Below are 24712 nucleotides of genomic sequence, written 5' to 3' on the forward strand. Positions count from 1 at the left end.
AACTACACACAGAGCCCCTAGCTCAGTATCCAGTACTCAATAAATGCCTTTATTGCCGAGACTGTGCCATTTCATTTGGACTCTAGGTGGCGCTCTTTCAGGGCTAAGCACTACTTTGTCTTGCCCAGGTTCATCCGGAAACAGGGCCTGGACCGGCTCTTTCTGGAGTGTGATGCCCACATGTGGCGCCTGGGGGACCGGCGGATCCCAGAGGGCATTGCCGTGGATGGCGGCTCAGATTGGTTCCTGCTAAACCGGAAGTTTGTTGAGTATGTGACGTTCTCCACAGACGATCTGGTGACCAAAATGAAGCAATTCTACTCCTACACCCTGCTTCCTGCAGAGGTGAGTATCCAGGAAAAAATCCCTGAGAAAGGTAGGAGTCGGCTCTAGCCTTTGGAGCAAAGTGGATGCTGAATTTTTTGCTGAATTTTTGGCAAAGCCACGCAGGGTTCAATACGTTGTCCTCCAAACATCCCGAGGAAGATGGGGAACTGTTTTGGCTACCAGGGACCTTGCTGTCACAGCAGGGCCCCTGGTCCCCTCCAGTCTACATAGAGGTTGTATGGAGTAGATGCACAATGCTGCCACCAGCAATCTAGACAACATCTTGAAAGACGTAAAGTAAAAAAGGCAGTTCTTCCTCAAGACACTTGGCTCCTGTTGGTCATAAAACCATCACCATATACTGATTTTGTTAGAACAAGACACTTTATTGCCATTTTTCAGAAAACTGTTATTTATGTAAATACAAAGCTCTCATACCTACAATAGCAATGGTGCCCCCTAGAATTGTGCAGTGTGTAACCTGCACAACTGTATATGCTGGCTTTTTCAGGAAACACCCACATCAACTTTTGACAGATCCTCCACATTTACCAATCCTGTAATAACTTTTCAACACCAAGAATTCCTTTTCTAATTTTAAATAGTATTCTATCATTCCCTGACAGACAGTAGTTTTGGCCTCATCAGTCACACCAGAAATTCCAGTGATCCCAAAGCCAGGGCTTCTGTTGGGTTTGCACTAGCCCCCTGCATTGACAGTCACTGTGTCCAAATGCTTGGGACTCGGCATTTCCTGTCGGCTTTTGGAAGTATTTGAAAAGCTCTGGGAAGTCTGTCACCACTTTTCAGACCTCAGGATGGGAAACTGTCTTAGTTCAGGGTGCTAAAACAAAATACAATAAAATGGATGTACTTATTATAGTTTTGGAGGCTAGAAGTCCTTGATCAGGGTGCCAGCATGGTCAGGTGAGATCCCTCTTCTGGGTTGCAGGCTGACTACTGACAGTCCTTACTGTGTCCTCACATGACAGAAGGGGTGAGGGTCCCCTTTATAAGGGCACTAATCCCATTCACGAGGACCCCACCCTCATGATTTAATCACCTCCCAAAGGCACCACCTCCTCACACTGTCACATTGGGGGTTAGGATTTCAAACTATGAATTTTGGGGGGACACAAACATTCAGTCCATTTCAGAAGTCCTATTGTGTAAGATTGCAAGGTATTCTGAAACAGCCCCAGCCCCATCTGGAAATGGGTAGGGACTCAGTGCTGAAGTGTTGCCCCTGACACGCCAGTAGCCTTCTTATCAGACCTGGACTGAGAGATTCTAGATTAGCTCCCTGACCTCCAGTTCACTTTCACCCTAATTTCCAACTTCAGAAAATTCCAGAGCTGCTTCTGTTTCTATTGAGCCTGCAACACCTCCCATGAATGGCCCACCATTCCTGGCTGTGCCCCATCTCTGGACCACTCAGATTGTGTGTTTCTAGGCCAGACAAGACAGTGCAACTCATTTGATGGTTTCCACATCCCTCACCGACATCTGGGGCAAGGCCAAGCTCTGAGTAAGGCTGACTGCCCACTTCAATCCTGAGGGATGATGGGCTTGTCATCACTGGGCCAGGTTTTGCTATTCTGCACACATGTTAAGTAATCAGCTTTTAATCCTATTTCAGCAAAAATCACCTTTTCTATCAAGTCTGATAACCTCCTCATCCATTATCTTGCAGGGAATTTCTGTGTCATTACAAAAGGACACAGGGCAATCGATAATTGGGTACTTTGCCCCACTGCTTGATGGAGAATATGTGCCTCTCTGGGCTTGTAGACAATTCAAGCTTAAAATGCAGGTTCACAGGCATGTCATTTAACATCATAAGAAGGGCAGCCGGGGGTGGATAGAGCCTCATTTTGTCCACTCACCCATTGAGAAGAGACTGTTTGGGGCTTTGGCTGTTTAATCAAGGTGCCCATCCCAATGCTGGTTCTCTCTGTCCCAACCATCACCCACTTCCCAGCACACACAGGCACTCTACACTCCAGCATCCCTGTTAGATCCCACCTCCTCCATCCCAGCCTTTCTGTCCTGCCCTTCTCCCAGACCACCTCCAGGGGACCAGTTTAGAAGAAATCTGAAGGCTGTGCCATGAATTTGTAACAGGAAGACACGTGCTCCCCAACAGCTTTCCCTAGGAAGCAGAGAGCAGGGGGGAACGTATCTGCCTGGTATCTGAGGTTGTTATAAAACAGTTGTCCAAATAGAAGTCAGTCTCTCTCTCTCTCTCTCTTTCTCTCTCTCTCTCTCTCTCTCTCTCTCCCTCTCTCTCTCTCTCTCTCTCTCTCTCTCTCTCTCTCTCTCTCTCTCTCACACACACACACACACACACACACACACACACACACACACACACACACACACACACACACACACACACACACACACACACACACACCGTCTCTCTCTCTTTCAGCAGCTCCAACTATGTGTCTCTTCTCTGGTCTCTGTTTTCACTCTCAACATTGCCTCTTTCTCAGATTCCTAGGAGAGGTTGACCAAGCCTCAGGAATGGGGGGAGATTACGGCGCCTGGTTCAGCAGCACAGACAGTGGGAAGCCCCATGGACCCCCACCTCCTCCCCTCCCAGTGTTGTAGTCGCTACTCCAGTGACTAGGGCGGGAGGGCATCCGTGATTCCGGCCTCCCTCTCCCAGGAGTGAAATTCCAGAGCTTCAATCTTTGTTTTCAAGATATCTCAGACCTGAGTCTCTTTGGTTTCAGGTCTAACTATTTGCAAAATCAAGAGCCCTTTTGGCCCAGGGTTTTCTACAAACTTGTCCCAGTGTTTTTCTCTGGTCCCCATGTGTTGACATACCCTAAGGGACTTTCTCTCTCTGCTGAGCGGACAGAGGATGTCCTGGGTGATAAGAGATGTCTTGAACTCAGTTTCTAGGCTGCTGGGGAGAGACATCTTAGAAAACACTCGGAGCAGTAACTTCTAAGCAGCATTAAGCCACCCCGGACAAAACCTCCAGGGTACCCTTGGTTGGCCTGGACCGGCACTGACCCCATTTGCAGCGAGAACAGCTGAGTCTCCAGGAGAGTCCCTTCACTGTCGGGTGGCCCTCGGGAAGGACCCCTCACCCCAGCCCACTCGAGGGAGGCTGGACGAGGCCTCAGGTTGGCCCCTCTCTGCCCCGCAGTCCTTCTTCCACACGGTCCTGGAGAACAGTCCCCACTGTGACACCATGGTGGACAACAACCTGCGCATCACCAACTGGAACCGCAAGCTGGGCTGCAAGTGCCAGTACAAGCACATCGTGGACTGGTGCGGCTGCTCCCCCAACGACTTCCAGCCGCAGGACTTCCACCGCTTCCAGGTGAGCCGCGCCTCCCAGCCAGCGTCTGCAGGCATCCAAGGCAGCCCCGCAGGTCACTGGGTCCTGCAATTCCCAACCCTGCTTCTTTTTTTGGTTTTTTTTTTGCGGTACGCGGGCCCCTCACTGCCGTGGCCTCTTCCGCTGCGGAGCACAGGCTCCGGACGCGCAGGCTCAGCGGCCACGGCTCACGGGCCCAGCCGCTCCGCGGCATGTGGGAACTTCCCAGAACCCGCGTCCCCTGCGTCGGCAGGCGGACTCTCAACCACTGCGCCACCAGGGAAGCCCCCCCAACCCTGGTTCTTGATGATAATCATAACAACGTCAACAGTAGCCAACGTTTATTGATCACTAACACCATGCAAGGGATGTTCTAACCACTTTCCCTGTGTTGACCCGTTAACCCTACAACAGCCTTAGAAGATACATACATACATAGATTATTATTCCATTTTAGAGATAGGGAAACTGAGGCAGAGAAAGTTCCATAACTTTATGCAAGGTCACATAGCCCAACATATCTGTTTCCAAAGTCCATACTTGTATCCATTTCTCTATACTGTCTTTCAATCAGAATCTCCTGAAATATGTTAAAAATATATTTCTGGGTACAAACTTGATTAGAGGGCAGAGTTTCTCAACCTCAGCACTCTTGACATTGTGGCTGGATAATTCTATGTTGGGGTGAGGGGGCTGTAGGATGTTTAGCAGCTTCCCTGGCCTCTACCCACTAGGTGCCAGGAGCGCCTCCCCCTGTTGTGATAACCAGGGACGTCCCCAGATGCTGCCTAATGTCCCCTGTGGGGATCCAGTAGCACCCTGCAGTTATGACAACCAGGAATGTCTTCAGACATCGCCAGCTGTCCACTGGTGGCAAACTCATCCCCATTTGAGAGCTTTTGATCTCCAGTGTGGTCCAGGAATTTTTATTTTTAATATATTACACTTTGAGAAATTCTGATGAGCAGACAAGTTTGTAAAACACCGCACTCTGTGAACTTTAAAGGAGGAACAAGAAGAAACGTTATTGCCTTCACAGGTATCTCTGCAAGGCCCATCGATTCATAGTTCTGGGGAGAGCAGAGACAGGAGGGTGGCCAGTGCCCCACCTGCTTCCCGTGAGCACCAAGGGTGCCTTGGACCCCAGACCTATTCAGGATGGCGACCTCTTCCCACCCCGTGTGAGCACACCTCCCACTCCCTTTAGGCCAGTACCCTGAGTTCTTCCTCCTCTCCCCCTCACCATGCCCAGCCTCAGCTGCCCAGAGCACAAACAGAAGGCTACAAAGTGGTTAAACAAGTCACTTTGAGGTCACTAGAGCCACCACGTGGAGATGATGTGCTGCTTCCCAAACCACTAACGTGGGGGAGGATGGGGGGGGGGACAACAGTGCCAGACTGGTAACCCAGTCCAAGGTGCCCCTGCTGCCTTGCTCTGGTACGTAACGGAAACGTCCAGGGAGGACACGGACTGCCACGTGAAGCTTCCACCCTCGTAGCCTGGTTCCTAGGAGTGTGGTCCACAGACCAGCAGCAGCAGCATCACTAGGCAACTTGTTAGAAATGCAGAATCTCTGCTGCTCCTGACCTGCTGAGTCAGAATCTGCATCGTAACGAGACCCCCAAGCAACTAGAAGGCTATTCTGTTTGAGAAGCACGAGGTATGGGTCTGTTCTATCCCAGGCTGTGTGCGTGGTCCTCTGTGGGCGTTGCCTTCACCGGGTAGAAATCATCTCCATGTGCAGGTGGGGAAACCAAGGCACAGAGGCAGGGACTTGCTTGTCCATGGACATGCAGCTTGTGGAGTGGTAGGGTGGGAGGTCCCACACAGGCGTTTCCAGTTCCAGACCTGGGCTTTTTCCACCAGACCCCGCTGCCAGCCTGGTCTCGTGCCTGGTCAGGTGCCGAATACACAGCAGGTTTCATCCCATCCTTCTTATTCCCTCAAGGTTCCCACCTAACGTCTTCCGCCTGCGTAAGCAGTCGCTGCAGTAAGTATTCTTTAGTCTGTTTTTGGTGGCAGATTGAGAGCTACCCGGGGGCCTCCTCAAACCCATGTTAATTGAGGCATGAACTTGGGTGACATTTTAGTTCCATTGTCCGTGCAGAAAGGATCTGCTGAGCAGAAGGAGGGTGGCGAGGGGAATATTTGACCTATTCAAAAGAGAAAATAGAGAAGAATTCCCACTTTCGTAGAGGACCAGTCATCACCCTCATTGCAAAGGACCTTCATCATTTAGAGCAAGAAGCCGGGTGATTCTTGGGTGCACTGCCCCTCTGGGGCCACTCCTGGGCGCCGGCACTTGTATTCCAGTCCCAGCATCCTGGGGACGTCGTGGTCTCTGATAAAGATGAGCTGACATAGAGACTGAGTTACATGCTCACAGCTCTTTAATTCGCAGTAAACAAAGATCAAGTATATCCCCCAACATCTAGACTCAAGAAGCTGCTGCCTGCCCGGAACTCTTGAGTTCTTGTTGAAAGAACTCCGAGGAAGAGAACTGTAAATATAGAAATGTGCCCTTTAGGAGCTCCAGCTATGATCAGAGAATCTCGGGAGGAGAAAGGAGGCTGCCCTGCCACTGAGTCTGGTTCTCTGCCTCCAGAAAACGAAGACTTGGAAGCCCCTGGTAGCAGGCTTAAGGGTGTAGTGATAATAGTCACATACTCATAGCTGCTAACACCGTGTGCCAGACCCTGTGCTAAGTACCCATATTATTATACCCATTTTAAGGATGGGGAAACCGAGGCCCTGGATGACTTGCCCAAAGACATACACAGCTTGAAAGATGCAGAATGAGGATTTGAACCTACGTGGTCTGGCTCTTTTCAGTGCTGCTATAAGGGAACTGACCTGACCCCTTCACCACAGAGAAGGGGGTGTGGTTCCCAAGGGTCATGAAGCAGAGAGCAGGTGGGATGTTCCAAATACTAACAAGGGTTTTTGTTATTGAGGCTTCGAGTTCCCCCAACTAGCAGTGTGATCCTAGGATGATGCAGAAGAAAGAGCTTGGGTTTTAGAGTCATCGGATCTGGGTTCAAATCTTACAACTGTGTGAGTTTGTACATATCACTTGCCCTCTCCAAGCTCAGTTTCCTCATCTGTAAAATGGGAATCGTAACACCTGCTTTGCAGAGTTACGAGGATTAGAGTTGGGAGGATTAGCGGTAATGACAAAATGCAGTGCGCTGTATATAGCACGTGCTCAGGAGTTTTTATTGACATTATTGTTGCTATTAATCCACTGCAGTGAGAACAATGCTAGACCCAAACTAAGGTCAATAATTACACTAGATCATAGGCTCCTCAAGGGAGCGGTCTGTGTTTTAATTGTTTCCGTAGCCCTAGACCAGAGGTCAGCAAACTACAGCCCCTGGGCTAAATCCAGCCCACTACCTGTATTTGTAACTAACGTGCTTTTGGAGCACAGCCGCTGCCCGTTCATTTACCTGTTTGCGGCTACTTTCACACTATGACAGCAGAGTTGAGTAGTTGCAAAGCTGGAAATACTTATTGTCTGGCCTTTTGCTGAAAAGGTTTATTGATCTCTGCCCCAGACCGTAGTTTTAGACCTGGTAGATAATAAGGGCTCAGTATTTTATTTCTCTAACCCTTGATGCTGTATCTGAATCCTGGCTCTGCCATTACCTTGCTGTGTGACCTTAGATAATTAAGTCCCTTTCTTCTCTGGGACTCAGCCTCCTTGAAAATTTGGTTTACATAAATGGTTCTCAAACACTGCAGCACAATCACCTGGGAGGCTTTTTTTGGATACGGATTCCTAAACCTCATCTTCAGAGATGTTGGTTCAGTAGGTCGGCGGGAAGGACTCCGCAGTCTCCACGGGTGGCTCTGACGTGCAGCCAGGTCAGGTGTCCTTCGCATTAGCCTCAAACCCTAGTGAGCAAATGAACCACCTTCAAAGCCTGTGAAGAATACGGATTTCTAAGCCCCACTCCTGAAGGTTCCGATCGGTAAATCCAGGGTGTTCCTTGTGAGTCTGTAAGTCAGTTACAATGCCCAGGAGGCAATAGGGAATGGTAGGGACTGTGGTGAGCCAAAAACCCCATGGCCATCTAAAGGGACAGGTGCTATTCAGCTTTAACTACTTGTCACCGTGTAGGAACATGGGGCCAGATCGTTTCTGTTCAGAGGGAAACCAAAAGTTGCTTCTGTAAAGTCTTCTACCTTTTAAATGTTGTCAGCTAATTCAATTTTAAAACATTCTTCTGGACAACTAAAATATATCCGTAAGAGGTATTAGACCTCCAGCTAAATGATTTCTGAGATCCATCCCAGCTATAAACATCTAGGATATAATTTATTTCACAGATATTTAAGTGATGCTTACTACATGTCCATCATTGCTCTAAATGCTTTACAAATGTTAACTCATTCAATCCTAACACCCTTTTTACAGATGAGGAAACTGAGAACAGAGAGGGCAGTAAGTGTCAGAGCTGGGATGTGGATCCAGGCAGGCCGGCTGCAGAGCCCGGCTCCTAAATGCCCACCTACCCTCATCCCCACTTGCTGACACTGTTCTTTTTATTTCATGAGCGCAGCAGACAGCCCGGCCCACCTTCTTTGCCCGCAAGTTCGAAGCCGTGGTGAATCAGGAAATCATTGGGCAGCTGGACTATTACCTGTATGGGAACTACCCCGCGGGCACCCCGGGCCTCCGCGCGTACTGGGAGAATGTCTACGATGAGCCTGACGGCATCCACAGCCTGAGCGACGTGACACTGACCTTGTATCATTCCTTCTCCCGCCTGGGCCTCCGCCGGGCGGAGCTGTTGCTGCACGACGCCGGGGAGAACAGCTGCAGGTGAGCCCGGGAGCAGGGGGACCAGGGATGAGGGAACGTCCTCCTCTGTGGGGGCTGCGGCTCCACCCAAGCTTCTCCCTAAAACCATCCACACAGACATCCCAGCGTTCAGAGCATTTCCTGTCTAAGCCTTCGTCACCCTTTTACCTTCGCAGGATAGCAGATCTAATATTTACCTAATTATTTCCTTTCTGTGGACTCATTCTTTGTGCTAAATATATGTATTTTAGAAGGAAGCTTTATGTCACCGTATTAGATAGTTATTTTTGTTCCACATGGAAAGTAATCATGAAAATACAGAACTTTTTTTTTTACTTTTTATTATGGAAAATGTCAAATATACACCAAATAGAGAGAAAAGTGTAACCCCATCATCTCTCATCACCAGCTCTAGCAGTTACCAGCTCCCGGCCAATGCGCCTTCATCTGCGCCTTCACTCACCTTCCCCTCGTCCCAGATCAGTTTGATTGAAGCAAATCGCATAAATATTTTATCTCTGAAAATTGACTCCTTTTTAAAATGTAACCATACTATCATTGTTACACCTAAAAACATAACCAAAAACATCACGAAAAGGCATAACTATTATTTAAAATGTTCATGTACCCTTTAGAATCATCTCACCTACCACTAGTGGGTACCAGTTGACACTTCAGGAAAGAATGTTCTAGAATATATGAATAGAAGACGGAAGGTGGGAAAACGATTCAACATAACCTCATCTCTCCCCTGCCTTTCCCTAAGCCAGCCAACCCTTCTCATTTTGTGTACCTTCTCTTCCGTTCTCTAGCAATGTACATTGCAGATATTTCCACAATGACAACAAGGATTTGGTGTCCTGCTTCTTTCGCTCAGCATTATAATACTAGCCCGTCTTCTCCTTGCTGCTCTGCAGCGTCCTTAAGGATAATGACCCTTTTTTTTTTTTTTTTTTTTTTTGCGGTACGCGGGCCTCTCACCATCGTGGCCTCTCCCGCCGCGGAGCACAGGCTCCGGACGCGCAGGCTCAGCGGCCACGGCTCACGGGCCCAGCCGCTCCGCGGCACGTGGGATCTTCCCGGACCGGGGCACGAACCCACGTCCCCTGCATCGGCAGGCAGACTGTCAACCACTGCGCCACCAGGGAAGCCCTAATGACCCTTTTTGATGCCACTAGTATTCCACTGAGTAGGAATTCCGGAGTTTGCTTAATTCAGCCCTTTCCTGTTGCTATTGTCAGTAATGGACCATTGTACATAATGTTCTGATGACTATCTTTTTGCAGAAAGCCTCTTTTATCCCCCTTCTCTTTTCTGATTATTTCCTGAGGATGGGTTCCCAGAAGTGCCTCTAGCCACTCTCCTTCTCCTTCTTGTTCTGCCTCCCACCTTCCTCTTTAAACAACAAAGAAAAAAAAGTATTAATATCAGTCTTTCCCCACTGAGCCTTCTGTGTCCCTCTCTGCCCCGCTCTTCCCTCTTCTCAAGAACAGAAGAAAGACAGGAAAGGAACCATTTTGTTCCCTAAAACTCTGAAAACATGGGGCCCCATGCATGCACACCAGCTGGATTTCCACAGGACTGCAACAGTTTTTCCCTCAGCCTTCCCTCTCATCTCCCTGCAGGTTCTGGTTTAGTTAAAAGGGAGACCAGAATGGGTTAGGAACCCAGGACCTGCCATTTGAACTCCACTCTACTTACTAGCTATTGACCTTGGACAAGTCATGAACCTCTCAGAGCCTCAGTTTTCTCATCTGTAAAATGGGAGTAATCATAAGCCTTACAGCATACGGTGTTGTGAGGTTTAAAGGGGATAATCCTCCAAAACTACCTTATGACTTATGTATTATTATTATTATCCCCATTTTAACAGTATTTTACATATGAAGTGCTTGGTACATGTTTATGCTGTTGTTGGTATCTTAGTTGCCAATATTCTTAAACTGCCAAAAGCAGCCAATAGGGAGCCGGCTGTGTGAGCTACACGCTCCATCACTGGTTACGTGAACTGTTCATCGCTTCCTCTGCGCTGTTCTTTGCTGACCGTCCCCACTGTCCCCACTCATTCTACCTTTTCCCAGTCTTCCAGGGTCATCTCAGGTGCCACATCCTCTGTGAAACTTGCTAAGAGCTCCCCTGATAGCCCACCCCGTGCCTCTCCTGAGCAGTAGCCTCCAACACTCCCACTGCACTTAGCAGCAGTGTCTTGGATCAAGGCCGTTGGTGAATGTCTTTTCCCCCTGCTGGTCCGGGGTTAGAATCCCTGGCCGAGGAACCACACGTGTGTCCCCAGTAGATGGCACAGTGCCCGATGCGTGGGAGGCAAATGCTGTTTAAGAGTAGTTTTAATCCCAGGCTTCATAGCATTTCTAAGGTAAATAATCTTACAGAAAATTTCAGAAGATTCCTCCAATTGATTTATAGTTGTTGAAATTTTCACCTGGTATTTGTTTTGGGATTGAGCAAGCCATCAAGTTGCCTCAGGCCCGGAATCCTTTGGCTTCTACCCCATTTTTTATTATAATGGAGCCATTGTGCCTCGCTGTGGGAAAAGCCAATATATATTTATGAATATGAGCCTGCAAATAAATCAGGACAAAGGACCCTTGTCCCAAAGGCCAAAAAGAGTAAATTTCTACCCCTGGGCCATCTGGGGAAACAGCAAGTGAAAACTTTATTTCAGGAGTCTCATTTCCTCTGGGCATTTCATGCAAATTGTGTCTTTCTAGTCTATAGTATAACCTTTCATAAAAATAATGTTTATTGATTTTTTTCTCATTAGGTAATAACATTTGTTCATTGCAGAAAATCTCAAAATGGCAGTTTGAAAGTTTTCTTGTGAGCCCCGTCCAGAGATAAGGAAGTCAGTATTTTATTACATGTCCTCAAATTCAGATGCCATCAGGACCAGGCAGGAAGCATGTATCCTCAGCACGGGGTGGGCCGACCTGTAAACCAGGGACCCCCGCCGGGGCCCCGGGGCTGAACGCCAGCATATCCTTGGCCTCCGGCACATTCCTTCTAGGAATGTACCTTTGGAGTTGCCAGTCACATCTCCTGAATTCTCAAGACAAATCAGAAATCCGCAGTTTTGTGTGAGCCTCCTAATTTTTTTAATACCCACCTCATTTAAATAAGAAGCAAAAGCACCTTTGGGCCAAGTGAACGCACCTGAGGCATCCTTTAGGGCCTATTGTATTGCACCTGGCATCTTGTTACAACTCCCTTCTTAGTCTTAATTACTTAATTACCATATAGAGTCTAGAGGAGGTACCAGTGGGCTTTGTGTTCAGTCCTGGGTTACAGGTTCCCTAGATGTACCTTAGAAGCAAAGGGTTCAAGAGAAAATCCTTCTAGAATCTTCCCTCCAACAGTAAGTATGGATTGAGCACCTACCATGTGGCAGGCACTGGGTGCTCAGCCATGACCCAGACAGACCAGGTCCCGAGCTCAAGGCCCTCCCATGCTAGTGTGAAAGCAGGCTGTACCCCAGCTCACAGAAACAAGAACAAAAGATCTATAGAGAATGAAGAATGAAGATAAACTCAAGTAACAGCAGTGAGCTGGTGACCTGAGTTCAGGGGTCAAGGAAGGTCTCTCTGAGACGGTAACATTTAAGCAAATTAAGACAGAGACAACTATGCAACCATAAGAGGAAAAGAGCATCTCCAGCAGAGAGAATGTCCTATGCAAAGGCCCTGAGGTGAAAATGAGCTTAGCATGTTCAAGAATCCAAAATAAGGTCCACGTGGGGCTTCCCTGGTGGCGCAGTGGTTGGGAGTCCGCCTGCCGATGCAGGGGACACGGGTTCGTGCCCTGGTCCAGGAAGATCCCACATGCCGCGGAGCTGCTGGGCCCGTGAGCCATGGCCACTGAGCCTGCACGTCCGGAGCCTGTGCTCTGCAACGGGAGAGGCCACAACAGTGAGAGGCCTGCGTACCGCAAAGAAAAAAATAATAATAATAAGGTCCACGTGGCTAGAAGGTGGTAGGTTGGGACGGAGGGAAACGATGAGGCTAGAGAAGGAGGTAGGAGTTTTAGACCAGGTAAGGAGTCTGGGTTTTACCCAAGCACAAGCAAAACCCCTTGCAGTATTTAAGGAAGGGACAATGCATATTGCTACTATGAGAATCAGTTATAGCAGACAAAAGTAGGAGGAAGACGAGTAAGGACGCTTCTGCAAAGGTCCAGCAAGACGTGATGTTGGCTTGACCAAGATGCTGGCGGTGCATAGGACAGTAGAGGATGGATTCAGGTGGAGAAAACAGGATTTCTTGGAAGAAGATAAGGGAAAGCGAGCAACCCAAGATTAACTGCTAGATTTCTGGGGCACTTGACCATTGCTCGTTTGCCTGACCCCTTAGCAGCGCCCCATACAACTGACCACCGCCTTCTGGAAACACTTTCTTCTTTTAACTCCCATGACAACAATCTGTCCTGCTTTTCTTCCACCTTTACTAGTCAAACACTGACGACCTTACAGAACAAACACTGACGACCTACTATTTACCTATTGCAATAATGTCGTGTAACAAGCCCCAAATCAGTGCTTTGAAACGTTAAGCATTTCCAGAGCCTTCAAGTTTGCAGGCGAGCTGGGCAGTTTTCCTGGGCTCAGCTGGCGTCTCTCCTGCATCTGCAGCCAGCTGTAGGTCTTGGCTGGGAGTGGTTGGCGGGTCTAGGATGGCTTCGGCTGGGATACCTGGGGTGGCTCTGCTCTGCTCTGAGTGTCTCATCCCTCCACAGGCTACTCTAGGCGTGCTCTCATGGTGATCACAGAAGAGCAAGAGAGAGAGTGGAAACGTGCAAGGCTACTTGGGGCCCTGGCTCAGAACTGGCATGATACATCCCCCTCTTCTGGCCAAAGCAGATTTTTGAGATGGGGGAATAGACTCACCTCATCGGTGCAAGGAAACCTACAGAGTCACATGGGAAAGAGACAGGAGAGGTGACAAATTGCAGACGTTAATGCAGGCAACCCCAGGACGCTCTCACAGTGCCATCTATGCTGTCCACAGTCGTCACTAGCCACAAGGAGACATTTAAGTCTAAACTAACTACAATTTCAAATGCAGTTCCTCGGTTACACCAGCCACATTTCAAGTGCTCAGGTGTCAGAAGTGGCCGAGGCTACTGAACTGAACTGCACAGATGCAGAACATTCCATCGTGGCAGTGAGTTCTGCAGCACAGTCCAGAGGGAGGGTTTTCTGCTTCCAAAGTCCAGACCAAAGTGGACTTGCGTGGGCCGGGAATGCCCAGCAAGCAGTCTGAAGACAGTGCAGGTTTTTTTCCTCAAAGCCCCGAAGGCATCCGATAACAAGGCAGTGATTTCGGGAGATGCGTAACACAGGAAGGCAGCTTCCCTAACTGTTATAATCAGACATAAAGACTTAAACTCCAGAGCAGGACCAGAGGAAAGGAAGGCTGAGAGGGACAGTGATTTGTGGAATGCTGTCATTAAGGAACCACAAGCACCCTCTAAGTACCATGCGCCTTACACACTGCAGAAGCCGACAGCTTTTCATTTCACAAGTAGGAAGGACAAAGAACTGGGCTCGTCCAGGCTCCTCCCTCCTTCTCTCTTCACTCCCCCCTCCTCTGGGCATCTCTGCTTAGCTTCCCTGCCCCTTTCAGCGAGAAGCCTTTGTGGATCAAAGGCACGCATCTTAAAACGAGCTACCTACTTGTGTATGTACGAATTTATCTCAGTTTGGCAATAATTTTTAAGGACCATACCCAGTGCCACTGGTAAGGACAGTGAAGTGTAAATCAGTACAACCTTTCTGACAAACTTGGGCAGCGGACATCAAGAGCCCCTTGGAGATTAGAGAGGAAGAAAGATGTTCCCCAAAACATTTTTGCTCAAGGATGTTTAATGCAGCATTGTTTAGAATGGCAAAAAATTAGAAACCAGTTGAACACCCAATGATGGGGAACTTTCTCTATAATATAATAATACCATATTTGGTATTATATTTCCATATCATGGTATTACATACAATGGAAGAATGTATACACACACACACACAAATCATGTTTTCAGAGACTATTCAAAGACATGATAACGCTCAGGAAATACTATGAAGCAAGAGCAGGATATAGCCAGTGTGTATATTATGGTCCCAGCTCTGTAGGATTTATGTAAATATGTGTGTAGAAAATAAGGCTGAAAAGAAATATGTCACGATGACATTGTTTGCACACCGTTGTCGCTTCTCAGTACCTAGCACTGGAGGGCCGGTGAATGTCTGTGAATTGACATCACCTATGGAAGGAAGCATCAGAAGTCGTCGTTTCTATTTTCTTGATTGTGCTTTCACACAGTCAGCATGTGTTACGTTTATGATCAGCAAAAGGTTACTGTTAACAGTTATTGAGATCATAGAATCACAGGAAGCAGCTTTCAGGAACACAGCGAGCTTTGTATAAAATGGGGATTATTTTAAGGACAGGACCAGCGTGATGGGTGGGGAACCCCACTGGGATCCAACACACGTCCAGCCCTGACCCATGAGCTTGCATGAGCCTGTGCATGTTTTTCAGGTACTATCCAATGGGCCACCCAGCCTCTGTCCACCTCTACTTCCTTGCTGACCGTTTCCAGGGCTTTCTGATCAAGCATCATGCTACCAATCTGGCCGTGAGCAAACTCGAGACCCTGGAGACATGGGTGATGCCAAAGAAAGTCTTCAAGATCGCCAGCCCACCCAGCGACTTTGGGAGGCTTCAGTTTTCTGAGGTAAGAGGCCAGAAACTACCACACGACATCCCCTCTGGCGGTCCACTTGCTGGGTTCTGTTTCTGCTCTGACACTTGTAGTTGGAGCTGGAGGAGAAGAGGACTTGAAGAGGCCCCAAGATAAGCTGGCCCTGTGCCTGGAGAAGGTTCAGGGTGGTCGATATCAGTGCACCAACCAACCCGGAGCTTTGGTATATTTTTATAGTAGAACTTCTATTCCTTTTCATTTTTCACCCTAACCAGTGATTCCTCCTAAACCTGTGTTAGTAATAAACCAGTAACAAACCAGTTTCCTCATGAAGTTGCGGCATGAGTCCCATCTTACAGATTGGAGGACTGAGGCCTGTAGAGAGTCAGTGATTTTCTGGATCGCAGCGAGGAAGCAGGAGAGCTCAACATTGAATCCAGGTCTCTTAGGCCACAAATCCCATGCTTAATTGTGCTTTTGTTTCCCCAGTTCCTAACACAGGGTTTAACTCAAAGTAAGCACCAGATCAGTCATTGAATGGATGAGTGAATGGGTGCATGCGTGCATAGAGGGATGAACAGAGGTGTCAGTGGATGGACAGATGGTCTGATGCACGGATCCGTGGAATGCAGTTCCCGCCTCCCCAGGATCGCACTGGCTTTTAGTTACTTTTCTGCCTGGGGGGATGGATTCACCTAACACCACCCTTGTAACATCAGCCCCACCTCGAGACCTGAAAGGCCCTACATGATCTGGCCTCTGTCTGCTTCTCCAGCCTCATCCAGGACCACTCTTCTTCCCGCTCACTCTTCTTGCATCTTTGTCAAACATGCCAAGTTTATTCCTGCCTCGGGCTTGACACGTGGTGATCCTCCTTCCTAGAATACTGTCCCCCAGGTTTTCACCTTTTTTGTTGTTGTTGTTCATTCTGATCTAAGTCCACATAGTGCACCTTCAGAGAAGCCTTCCGTGCCCACCCACTTAGGCCGCATTTCTACACCCAACACATCTCTATTTTATTTTTTTCTTAGCACCATCTCAAATGATCTTGTTGATTTCTCTGATCACTTGGTGACTGTCTGCAAGAGAGCAGAGATCGCAGCACTGGCTCACTGCTGCACCCTCAGCACATACAAGAGTACACAGCCTTCGTAGAGGCTGAGTAAGATTTCTGAATGAGTGAGTGTACGTGCTTGGGTAGCGACGCTGGTGGGAAGGGGAGACATGATCAAGCTTGGTGAGCGTTGCCCACACAGAATTCCAGCACCTGATTTCTAACTTCCCCACGTCAGCAAGAAGCTAAACGGGTGATTTCATTCCCGGAGTTCAGCATCCCCAATGTGTTTGGCTGCTGGGTTAGGGATGAAGAATCCTGTTTTAGAATATGGAGAATCTTGAAGGTCAGGAGTGGGGTGGGAGGAAGTGTCTGAGTTGCTTCCATTTTCCTTGCTGGTCCTTTTCCAGTCCCTCTGGCCCCGCCTGGCCGACCTGTGCCCGACTGGATGGGCACTGAACAGGCATGGGTGGAAGTTTCTTGTTCAGCCACCATTTTCAGTTAAGGCTCCACATGGATTGGCCGGATCCGAGCTGCCATGGGAGCCCACTCCATAAATTACTGGCGTCAGGGGGCAATTAGACACTGTCCCAGTTGGATTCTGTGCTGGGGGCCCAAGAGGCCAATTGAAGACATTAATGTCCCATTAGGGAGATGGATGCCTGGTGGCTGGGCTCTCCCTGTTTATCAGCCTGCCAGCGGGCGACTGGGCACTTCCGGCAGTGACGGATGTTGGCCCCTCTGTGACTAGTGATTTGTGAGGCTTTCTGCTACAGCTCTGGTGCCCTTGGTGTGGGAACCACCCAGCTCTCTGGCAGAGTAACAGCATGCGATGCAGGGAACCCTGAAACTTGTGTCTTGATTTTTTTTCCCCTTAGTTTTAAGGCAAACAGTGTAAAATTGGATGTGAAGGGGGGAACGAACTGCAGGGCCACTTTGTGGGCTATTGAGAACCTCCGTCGGGTCAGCACTGTCCCAGGGCTTTGCATAGGGCCTGGCTCGTGGCAGGCGGCCAGTGTCATTGAATAGCTCCGATTTCTCCATCCCTGGGAGTCCCATGTTAGTGGCTTAGAGGAAACATGCTCATTCCTTCGGCAGGCAGCCCCCAAGTGCCTACAATACATGAGGTGTGGGAGGGGCAGTAGTGTACCAGACAGACCAGACCCTTGTTATTGTGGAACTGCAGTCTAGTGGGGCACTCGGCCAATGAGTGAGCAAATAAATGAACAAAAACGCTCCAGTTAAAGGCAAGTATTATAAAGAAAATAAAACTTCATTCATGTGATTCCTGAGGACTTGAGAGGCTGGTAGGGACAGCTTTCTGTTACCAAACCAAACTTGGGTCTGCTCGCCCAAGCACAGCAAAGCCAATCTACTGACACCGGGTTGTGGTGAAGGAAAGCACAGCGTTTACTCTAGGGCGCCAAGCAAGGAGTCCAGGCAGCTAACCCTCAAAAGACACAAATTCCCTGATGGTTTTTCGGGAAAGGTTTTTAAAGACAGGATGAGGGAGGCCGGTTGTTGGGTGAATCATCAGCTCATGGACATTCTTCTGATTGTTTGGTGGTGAGGTAATCAGGAGTCAACATCATAAACCTTCTGGTTGCAACCCATCTGGGGGCTAGTGCTTGTGGGCAGCATACAGTTAACTTCTTCCACCTGGTGGGGATTTCAGTATCTGCAAAACAGCTCAAGGATATGGCTCAGGATATTATCTATAGCTCTTGAGGAGGAACTAAAAGGTCCTTGACTTTGTTTAATGACTAAACTGTTATTATTTTGTCTCACTTGACTGTTTTCCTTTCTTTCTGAATTTTCTCACTTCTCTAATTAAATTTATTCTGTGGAACTCAAGGAAGGCCTAGGAGGCTAAAGTTTTTGTTCCAGACAAGAGGCAGGTGGAGGACCTAGGAGGATCTGTCTGGAGAAGGCCCCATAGAGTCCTGCTGGGTTACATTTGATGGAACGATTCATTTGGGAAGGCTTTTCTAATGAGATAACTTTAGGGTTGAAACCTGTAAAAGAGTCAGTGGTGGGAAGACCTAGAACATTCTTGGATCTTCCAAGAGAAGAGCATGCACAAAGGTCCTGAGGCTCCAGGAAGGAGGTTGGCATATTCAAGGAGCAGCAAGGCCAGTGTGGCCAGTGAGGAGGAGGGTCTCAGGGGGGCCAGAGGACAGATCATGAGGGGTCTCGCAGGCCCTGGAAAGAAGTTTGAATTGCATTTTAGGTGCAGTGGGAGGAAGCCTTGGTGACTTTGAAGCTGGGGACCAGTATATTGAGCTTGAACTTCAACACGTACTTAAATTTGAGTAATTGACCACTTGGCAGTGAATGGCAGCGGACTTCCACAGTGAGGCCTGGTGAGAAGACCTTGAGGGCCACAGATGATGTGACAGCAATGGGGCTCCCTCTCGGGCAGCCCCACCTCCCCTCATGTTTGGATGCTGCAGCTGATGTCCTCCTCCTCTCCTAGATATAGGACAAATTCAAGTTTCCCACCGTCAGCTGCTCCACAGCTCTTCCACCTGGGTTATCTTGGTTTTAGAACTCAGACTTAGGAGACCTGTTCACCCCCATTTCTCTGGGGGATCCAAAGATGATGTTCTGGACTGTCCCCCCGCTCCCCTAACGGGTCATACATCCCTTCCTTAAGTAGGACCCCAAAGTGGTTTTGTGATCATTGATCCATTTGTCCATGTGCTCGGCCCCTGATCTTTCATGACACATGTAGATAACGGATGGATTGGTAGATAGAGATATTGAGCACCGACCACATGCTCAACACTCTTTTCGGCACTAGTGATATAGTAGTGAACAAGCCAGATGTAGTCCCTGCCCTCGTGCAGTTGACAGTTTGGGGTTTTTTTTTATTTTATTGAAGTATATTTGATTTACAATGTTGCATTAATTTCTTCTCTACAGCAAAGTGACTCAGTTACACACACACACATGTATGTGTATATTCTTCTTCACATGACAGTTTTGAGCTATGGAGAGAGACGTGTAAATTAGAAGTTGTGATACTGCGCAAAACAGATAGATAGATAGATAGATAGATAGATAGATAGATAGATAGGTTAAAAGGCTATGCTGGGCAAATGCTTAGACAAGCACATCAGGGGTGCCTGTAAGCAAAGAAGCCTTCCAGGTAGAGGTGACACCTGGGCTGAGAGCTAGATGATGAACTGGCCAGGAGGAGGGCGGGGAAGGAAGGAAGACTGAGCCCGAAAGAGGGCCGGGCGTAGACGGAAGATCAGGGGAGAGAGAGCCCTTCTGGCAGAGGCGCCGAGAGTGTTCCAGGGTGGCCTGGAGCATGGGGGAGGAGAGGGGAGGGAGAGGGATGGAGATGAAGCTGGAGTCGGATCGTAAAGGACCAGAACCTCGCAGGATAGGACAGGAGGAAAGACTGGACTCGTGAACAGTGGGAAGGAGCTAGAAAGGATTGTATGGATGGAGGTCACAGGATCAGGTTTCTCTAGAACAATCCCTGACTTTGAGGCCTAGCTTGCATCCTGCCCACTCATTCATTTATTTCTTCAATAGACAGTGTTGTTTTCATTCCTCCTGTGTTTCAGCTGCTGTGCTAGGCCCCAGGGGTCCTCAGTAGGAGCCAGTACCTGGAGAGGGTGGCAGGGTGGCAGAACAGGCCAAGATCTCCCAAGGCTGGGAGGGACGGCCGCCTCTGTCCCAGCATAACTCCCTCTGCTGCCCCTTAGGACAGCTCCTCAAGGCCAATCTTGGCCTAAAGATGGAAACCTGAAGCACGTTGTGGGCCAGGAACATGCACGTATTACAACCACCCCAGTAGGTGGTAGGCACCGGCACATGTGTTTTGGATGGATGAAGGAATGAATGGATTAGTGGGTGAGTGAGTGAGTGAATGGGAGGCAATATATAGAAAAGTGAATAAGAACCCAGACTCTGGGGTCAGACTTCCTGAGTCCCCCTCACTGATCAGAGCTAGTCATCCACCTGCTCTGAACCTCAGTTTCCTCATGTGTGAAGTGAGGATAACGTCAAGGGTCCCCCCTCCGTGGAGTTGGGAATGTTAGCCAGATCGATGCACCCACCCACTTAGCAGTAGGTCTGGCTCACCAGAAGCTCTCAGTAAATATTAGCTGTGGAGCCCTGTGTCCTGGGTATAGTAACTTGTGGCCCGAACAACGAGAAAGTAAACCAGCTCATGTTTGCACTGCACATGTGAAGTCTGCTGAGGGTGTAGACATGTTTAGCCACACCTGCACCCCAGCCTGCACACGCATGCATCAGAGACGCTGCTCACAGAAGGACCACGGCAGCAGTGTCCTTGTAGTGTGCTCATCTCCTGCTACCATGTACCCACATGCTGTGTCTTCAGAACATTATATTAAACCTCCTGGGGGAGAGAAGAGCCCCTAATTTAATCTGACTTGAAATAGTATCAAAGCTCAGTATCAGAGATCTATGTGGTTAATTCATTTTTTGCCAAGTCATTCATGCATTCATTTGACAGGTGATTGATGGAGCATTGATTGTGTACCAAGCACAGTGCTGGGCACCAGGAATCAGCAGGGGACCAGCCACAGGGATTTGAGCAGTGAGAGGACATTTCACAAGGTCTTTCTGGTTACTGGGTGGAGAATAAATTGCAGGCAGCAAAAGGGGAAGGATGGAAGCCAAGAGCAGATTTCTGGGGGGTCAAAGCCATACACACCCCCCGCTGGCTGGCAGGAAGGATGGATATGGTACAGCCATCTCCCACCCCTACAGTCCAGCTCAGAATGCTTTAGGGAAGCCGAAGCTGTGTCTTCCCTGGAAAGCTATCTGAACTCCTGCAAATGATAGGCAATACTAAGGGGCCCTCACGTTTCCTAGCTTATAATAGGGCAGCTCCAAATCCTGAGCTCCACTCTTGTTCAGAATGATTGTACTAAAAAGAGGCACATTATCTGGAAAGCCAGTGACTAAAGTGGAAATCACCTGCACCTGTTGAGTGCCAGGGTGTATGTTTCCATGGAATGGCCTGCAAGCAGGTATTCATTCATTCCATGTACACACCACACAGTAGGCACAGGAGGCCCAAAGGTTTAGTGAAATGGACCACAGGCCTCGTAATCCTTCAGACTAGGTCCAAATCCCAGGTCTCCTGCTTACTGCCTGTCCAACATTAAGTTACTGTGCAAGTAACTTAATTGGAGCCTCAGTTTCCTCGTCTGTTATATGGGTATATGAAGCCCAACAAGCAGTAGGCTAGGCCTTCCTAAGAGGCCCAGTGATTTCAGAACTCGCTCTCCTGTTTCAGGTCGGCACTGACTGGGATGCCAAGGAGCGGCTCTTTCGCAACTTTGGGGGTCTCCTGGGGCCCATGGATGAGCCAGTAGGCATGCAGAAATGGGGGAAGGGCCCCAATGTGACTGTGACTGTCGTCTGGGTGGATCCCGTCAACATCATCGCAGCCACCTACGACATCCTGATTGAGTCCACTGCCGAATTCACCCACTACAAGCCCCCTTTGAACTTGCCCCTGAGGCCTGGGGTCTGGACGGTGAAAATTCTCCACCACTGGGTGCCAGTCGCAGAAACCAAATTCCTCGTCGCGCCTCTGACCTTCTCAAACAGGCAGCCCATCAAACCGGGTGAGTACTTCCGCTATTTCTGTGGGGTAATATTCCATTGCCCGAGGCCTCCTGGGGCCTTCACCTGGGCGGGCGGTGTTGCTCAGACATGGGGCATGTGTGCCACCTTCGAGAACAGTGCTCTCTGTTCTCAGGATTTTTTCCTGCTCATCTGTCATACAGAACCTTCTAATTTTCTGCCTGTCTCTGCACACTGAGGTGATGTCATCTGTCTCTGTATTAGACACCTATTTATTAGATGCTCTCTCACTGGACTTCTAGAAGGTCCTGATCATATTTAAGACAGGTGGGAAATAAACCCAAGCTGAGATTGAGTTTCAGCAAATCTTGTTCAGTGTTTTTTAAAAAAATAACTAAAATAGGAATCTCTGTTCATCAAAAGCATGATACTAGGTGAGGAGACGTATCACATACTAAAGGAAAATATTTGCACACACAAAAAAGTACTCAAATTCGGAAAACCCCTAAGTCAGAGCAAGCTACAAGCCACAGGCCAAATCCAGCCCACTTCCTGTTTTTGTAAATAAAACTTTATTGAAATGCAGTCATACTCATTTACATATTGACTGTGGTTGCTTTGGGGCCACAACGCCAGCATTGAGTAGCTGCCCACAGAGCCAAAAGTATTTGCTATCTGGCGCTTTAGAGAAAGGGCCAATCCCTGATATAAAAGAAATAAAAAAGAGAGAGCATATACACACACATATAAAAAGATGCTCAGCCTCATGAAGAATGAGAGAAATGCAAATTAAAAGCAAAAAGAGATTCCACTTCACATCTGCCATGTTTAGGGCATGTTTGAAGATGAGACAACGTCATTTGATGGTCAAGATGGAGAATAATAACTGTCCATGTAAGTGCTAGTGAGAGAGCCATGTAATAAAATGAGTTCGCATTTGCTGGTGAAGTTGAACATATACACATACCCTACCGCACAGAAATTCCACCCGAGGTAGAGGCCATAGAGACTTGTGCAGAAATACAGCAAGTTGTTCATAATAGCACCAAACCAGAACCAGTCCAAATATCCGACATCCAATGGACCAACAATGTGGTCTGTTGCGACAGTGGAGGTCTACGCAGCAGGGAACACGGCGTAGGACGTGTTCTAGAACGTAATGTTAGGGTGGGGATATCAAAATTACCATGCATGTATCTAAAGTTCAAAAACAGGCCAAGCCAACAATACAGTATTTCAGGATTCGTGTATCAGTAGAAAGCTGTAAAGAAATGAAGGAAATTATTAACAGGAAATTCAGGATGGTGGTTCCCACTGGGCATGGGGTCAGGGAGAGGGGTGTCAGACTCCTAGCATGCCTGCCTTTTTTCTTTTTTTTCCAAAAGGGTTTCTTTTATTTTTCTATTCCCCACCCCCCTTTCTTTTATCACAGGTAACGTCTTCCTCCCTGCTCAATCCCATCCCCAGGAGTGGCCACTGCCAACAGTTTGGTGTACAGTCCTTCTAGAGGTTTCTCAGTGCTTTTAAAGCATTGACATAAATCACAAAGACATTGTCACTCTTTTAAGAATAGAATGATACCCTTCGTAGTGAAACTTGCTTTTCTCACTTTCCGAGTCAATATATGTAAAGCTGCCAGCTGCCTAGTGTTCCTTTGGGTTAAGGACCCACAATCTATCTGTCCCTACCCCACCCCCGCCTGGGTAGACACATAGCTGCTTTTGTTGTTGCTGTTACAGATGCCACTGCAAAGAAGATTCTTGAACCTAAGATAGTATGTGCCCATGAAGATGCATCCATAACATAGATTCCTAGAAAAAGGATTTCCAGGTCTCTTGGTGTTCGAAATTGTTCACCTCCATTTAACAGATCGCAAACCCAGAAGCCAGAAACGCATTAGAGCCTCTGTTGGCTAAAAAGAGCTCTGGGCTGGGTGTCATTTAGCCAGTGACACAAGGAGAGGGGGACATAGATATGGGGAGGGGCACCTGGAGTCCTAAGAAGGGAGTGTTGATGTGAATTCTGTCCATTTCTGCTAAGTTTTTCTGCTAAGTTTCTGTGCTGAACAAGCAGAAAGATTTGGACCTCATGTTTTCAGGTAATGGAAGTCTGCTTCTCCTCTCCCCCATGAAACAGGCAAAAGACAGCTCCTCCAGAACTAGCGGGGCCAGAGCCCACCCACTTAGGGTCCTCAAGTGTCCCACGGATGAGGCTCACGTCCTTAGCCTCTCTAAGGGTTCCCAAAGCCAGACGTGGAGGAGAGGGATGGAAGTGGCCGTCTCCTCTTTGCTTCCCATACAGCTAATCGGACAGAAAACGAGTGACCCTGAATCCACCCCTACCTCAGTAAGATAGCCCGCGGCCATTCATGGGGTCCTGATTTTTCCGATCTTTTCTCCTGGGATTTCTGAGGACAGCGAGGCTCTCCCCACGCATGCCCAGGATGAGCCAAGGGTCATTTTACCCCACTGGGAGCAGCCCCCCAGTCATCAGTAATTGTATCTGTTAATGATGTTCTGGTGACAGGGAACACGAAGGTGCGAGCAGTGCAATTTGTAGAATGATTCATCAGGAGTAATTTGCTATTGATGCATCCCTGGTAATCTCAAGAAATCTGATGAGGTGGAATTGAGGGAAATTTAATTATAGAGGCGAGCGTTGTGGGCTGATGCTATAATAGCATTTCCCACATGAACCTCATTTTTCATAAGGGTTTTCTGCACCAACCACAATATTTGGTTACCAGCGTTCAAGTGTTTGTTAACTCCTCTTTTCACTTTGAATGTCCTGCCTTTTCTCAGTTTGGGTGTCTCCCCAGTCCCCAGCTTCTCATCTCTGCAGTCCCTGCAGAGATGAAGGCGTTGAGAGGCTCTAGTAGGGAAGTCAGGACCAGCTCCAAAG

At 48.4% G+C, this 24712-nt stretch overlaps 1 protein-coding gene and 1 long non-coding RNA gene across 3 annotated transcripts in view; one reads left to right on the forward strand and one right to left on the reverse strand.

Moving 5' to 3' along the window:
* Nucleotides 1-24712, forward strand: part of XYLT1 (xylosyltransferase 1) — a 317259-nt gene that overhangs the window by 270500 nt on the left and 22047 nt on the right. For both annotated transcript variants that reach the window (XM_060122535.1, XM_060122536.1), the window contains exons 7-11: nucleotides 129-345; nucleotides 3491-3667; nucleotides 8231-8493; nucleotides 15018-15213; nucleotides 21519-21852. In XM_060122535.1, coding sequence (XP_059978518.1) covers nucleotides 129-345; nucleotides 3491-3667; nucleotides 8231-8493; nucleotides 15018-15213; nucleotides 21519-21852 — 1187 coding nt within the window. The remainder of the gene's footprint in view (nucleotides 1-128; nucleotides 346-3490; nucleotides 3668-8230; nucleotides 8494-15017; nucleotides 15214-21518; nucleotides 21853-24712) is intronic.
* LOC132504849 (uncharacterized) overlaps nucleotides 1-24712 on the reverse strand; it is a 228997-nt gene that overhangs the window by 3000 nt on the left and 201285 nt on the right. The window lies entirely within an intron of this gene.

The sequence above is a fragment of the Lagenorhynchus albirostris genome, chromosome 15, assembly GCF_949774975.1.
Source record: "Lagenorhynchus albirostris chromosome 15, mLagAlb1.1, whole genome shotgun sequence".
Classification (NCBI taxonomy): domain Eukaryota; kingdom Metazoa; phylum Chordata; class Mammalia; order Artiodactyla; family Delphinidae; genus Lagenorhynchus; species Lagenorhynchus albirostris.